At 37.8% G+C, this 3,490-nt stretch overlaps 1 protein-coding gene across 3 annotated transcripts in view; it reads left to right on the top strand.

Moving 5' to 3' along the window:
* Positions 1–3,490, top strand: part of ano2b (anoctamin 2b) — a 105,632-nt gene that overhangs the window by 82,111 nt on the left and 20,031 nt on the right. For all 3 annotated transcript variants that reach the window (XM_014018451.1, XM_014018452.1, XM_014018453.1), the window contains 2 exons: positions 1,262–1,414; positions 2,439–2,491. In XM_014018451.1, coding sequence (XP_013873905.1) covers positions 1,262–1,414; positions 2,439–2,491 — 206 coding nt within the window. The remainder of the gene's footprint in view (positions 1–1,261; positions 1,415–2,438; positions 2,492–3,490) is intronic.

Below are 3,490 nucleotides of genomic sequence, written 5' to 3' on the forward strand. Positions count from 1 at the left end.
TGTGTGTGTGTGTGTGTGTGTGTGTGTGTGTGTGTGTGTGTGTGTGTGTGTGTGTGTGTGTGTGTGTGTGTGTGTTTTTTTCATTGTGTGATTGGGCCTGGACCCATCAACCCCATCTCAGGTAGACGGTGAGTTTATTCTTGAGCTTGCCCTGTAGCGCTCGCTACCCCTGGTGCTGTATTTTCTTCCCGGCCACTCATTGTCTCAGTGCGGTGTCCCGAGGTGAAGCCGTCCGTCTCCGGCTTGTTGGAAATCCCCGTTCCCACACTGCTAAGGTTCCACCACTGATCGGAGCAGTGCATCAGTCACAGTCGGGCAAACTGCAGTGTCTTTCTCAAATTTCTATTTTTAAGATGCAGGGGATCTGATCATCAAATTGTGGGGAAATTGCTCCAATTTATTGCAGAGTGGCTTTAAATCATCCTGCTTGGGTTTGTTCAACTAGCATGGCTGCAAATGATKGTATATTCTGTACATTTTACTTTTTACGAAACAAACTGAACTTTATTTTTTACATCCACAGTTTTAGCAGCTTAGTTAGTGGACTYAAAAGTTTCTTGCATTGAACTGAAACATGATCACAAAGTACTACATCTATCCTACATCACAACACATCATCTGAAAAAGTAGATACAGAAGTTATTACTTTCTTTTGCATGACAACATAAAACTAAAATCTGCTGTGTTTTTAGAAATAATCTTTCAGGCAAGTAAGACGGAGGTCCCTCCAGCGTTTTTTTCTTTTTTAAATAGGGGCAGGGGATTTGTTGTCAACTTTAACATAGTTGCCATGTTTGGGCAAAACTCAATTTTCTCTTGCCTGCATGTGTTCATTGGTGACAGTTAATTTCGACAACTCATCCCAACATATAATCTTTGGATTTTTCAACATGACATTCTTCATCTGTTTGTCAACACAAACTTTGACTTTAAAAACTCGACAAAGAAATCTTTGACTATTTTAGTCAAAGTTTTCTAAACTGATAAAGACTTGTTTTAGCTGAAATTCTGGATATTTTTTCTTGGTATGAGGATGTTGGCCTGATTGAGATGCTTCTTTCCCATGGGCCTTATTTTATAAACACATAGTATCTTTATATAGACAAATATGTTCTCATTTTGACTGGAGATGATCCACCTTAACGGTTCACACGATACTATATACAGTAAGGGCTCTGATACAATTTGTCTGATTCAACAGAAAAGCCAGAGCAAGAAAAACTAAGTCAGTTTTCACAGTGTGCTCTGTTTCCCTCCACAGTCATCCAGTTTGGTTTTGTCTCTCTCTTCGTGGCTTCCTTCCCACTGGCCCCTCTCTTCGCCCTGTTGAACAACGTCATTGAGATCAGACTGGATGCCAAGAAGTTGGTTACAGAGTTGCGAAGGCCGGTTGCTGCTCGTGCTAAAGACATTGGTAAGCCAAACAGATGCATGTARAGATCAAAAGATTAATAAAATGTTTGTTTTTAACAAGTCCTGTAAAAAACTAAGGCTTTGATTGGGAGTCACACCTAAACTCTAATAACCATTGTGCTGATTTTTGTGAGAAATGCCATAGTTTTATCAGGAATCACATGCAACAATGAGTTGAATAAATRTTTTTGCTAATCATGAATACAGTTAAGCATAAATTATGTGATTCTAGCCAGCTTTTTCTGCATGTGCATGTTTTCTTTCTCCAAGATACATGGGATTAGTAGGACCTAATAAGTATAATAAATAGACACTGTCATGGTACAGTAAGTGTTTTTTGCAAACAGAAAAATGTCCTYGTATGAGGACACTGGGTCTTAAAACGTCACACTTGTAGAGGAATACCTCAGCATTTACCATGCAGAACTTGAGAAACTTTATGATAGCCTTTCTGGCAGTTCAGTTTTTCTAATTATTTTGACAGTACAGCAGGAAGCTGTTGACCAGGGCAAGATTAATGAAGCGCATCATCATTATCATCGACAACTGTCAGATTGCTCTTCACTTTGGTGGGAAATCACAGAACATTTGATCAGAACATCCTTGGTATAATTAATTGGTTGAACAAATGTACCACTTGCAAGAACTATTTGCACTTKTGAACTGTTTTAAATRTTTCCAGAATTATTTAACAACATTTTGTGACCAACTATACCACTTCTACACAACAGAGTTGTTGTAGAAGCTTTTTACTGAGATCCCMGTCATCTTGTTTTCACTCAAATGAGTGTAAWATTATCATGAGAYCACTAGAGGGTACTSGTAGTGTCCTTTAAKGAGGCCATTGGGTTAAAGTCGAGGGGCAAAAAATGCAATGTCCACATATGAGGACGCAGGGTCTCAGGAGGTTTTAGTTTTATCATCTTTTGTTTACAGTATGCAATGCTCCATCTGTGATTGTTATTAAATACTKATACAATTCTTTCTTTCTTATCTCTGTGTTTTCTCTGTGTTTTTCTCTAAAGGTATATGGTACAACATATTGAGTGGGATGGGCAAATTGTCGGTCATCATAAACGTAAGTATTCACAGAATGTTCAGCATGTGAAAAACAGTTTTTATTGCGAAAGAAAGAACTACATTTCTCTACTGCAAACGTTTTTATTGAAGCATTCACGTATGCCCTCACTTTTAGTGGAATTTAATGGGATTGGCCTTTCACTGTCTGTCCWGAGTAGCCTTTCCAGGTCAAATCTGAAGGACAATTAAATCACATTGTAACACAATTATAAAATATAACAAGATAAGAGAAATTCCAAGGGCAGATGGAGAAAGCTGGATTTTCACGTGATTCTGTATGTTGATGTAAATCYAGGTCATGATTACCCTTAATGTTTCAACAGAAGATGTTTTTCTTCAACATTTTTGAGAAGAAGATGAACTCAACTTCTAGGGGAATTTTCTTTAAGATCCAGGAAGTARAGCTCACATAAAKTCCTGCATTCAAGTGCTTAGGATGKTTTTTTGTTACTTTTAGTWGCAGCTTGTGAAAAACTGGTCCTTCCTGAAAGCAGTTGAGTTGAATAAAGACAGCCCCCCCCCACCCGATTTTATACTACAGAATCCAAAAAGCAGCCATAAATGTAAATGTGTGGACATCATAGTGTACGTGTGGGTCAATCAGAAAGTGCTTGCTTTGGCAGCCAGCCAAATCTTTTTTGTTTACTTTTAATTCTGAAAGGATTTTTGAGGTTTCAAAGAATAAAAAAAAGTTTATTTACACTGAACATGTGAAGGGTGAGGCTACCATACGCCAACTACCAGGAAGTTTTACTAAATCAGTACATTCAGCTCCAGAATGTCTAAAATTTGAAGTTTTATATAAAAGTGACTTTCAGCCAAACATTTCTTTTGACAACAAACAAGGAAAAACGAAGAAAGCAAACATTTTACAGATAAGTGAGCATTATCCACTGGTGGATGGAACAGAGTGATGCCACTTATTTGTTGAAGTAGAGTTAGTTGAGGTGTTTTCTTGGTCATTGTCACTTCTGCAGTTTCTTAGACACTATATATA

Source organism: Austrofundulus limnaeus, unplaced genomic scaffold (genome assembly GCF_001266775.1).
Source record: "Austrofundulus limnaeus strain Quisiro unplaced genomic scaffold, Austrofundulus_limnaeus-1.0 Scaffold193, whole genome shotgun sequence".
Lineage (NCBI taxonomy): Eukaryota > Metazoa > Chordata > Actinopteri > Cyprinodontiformes > Rivulidae > Austrofundulus > Austrofundulus limnaeus.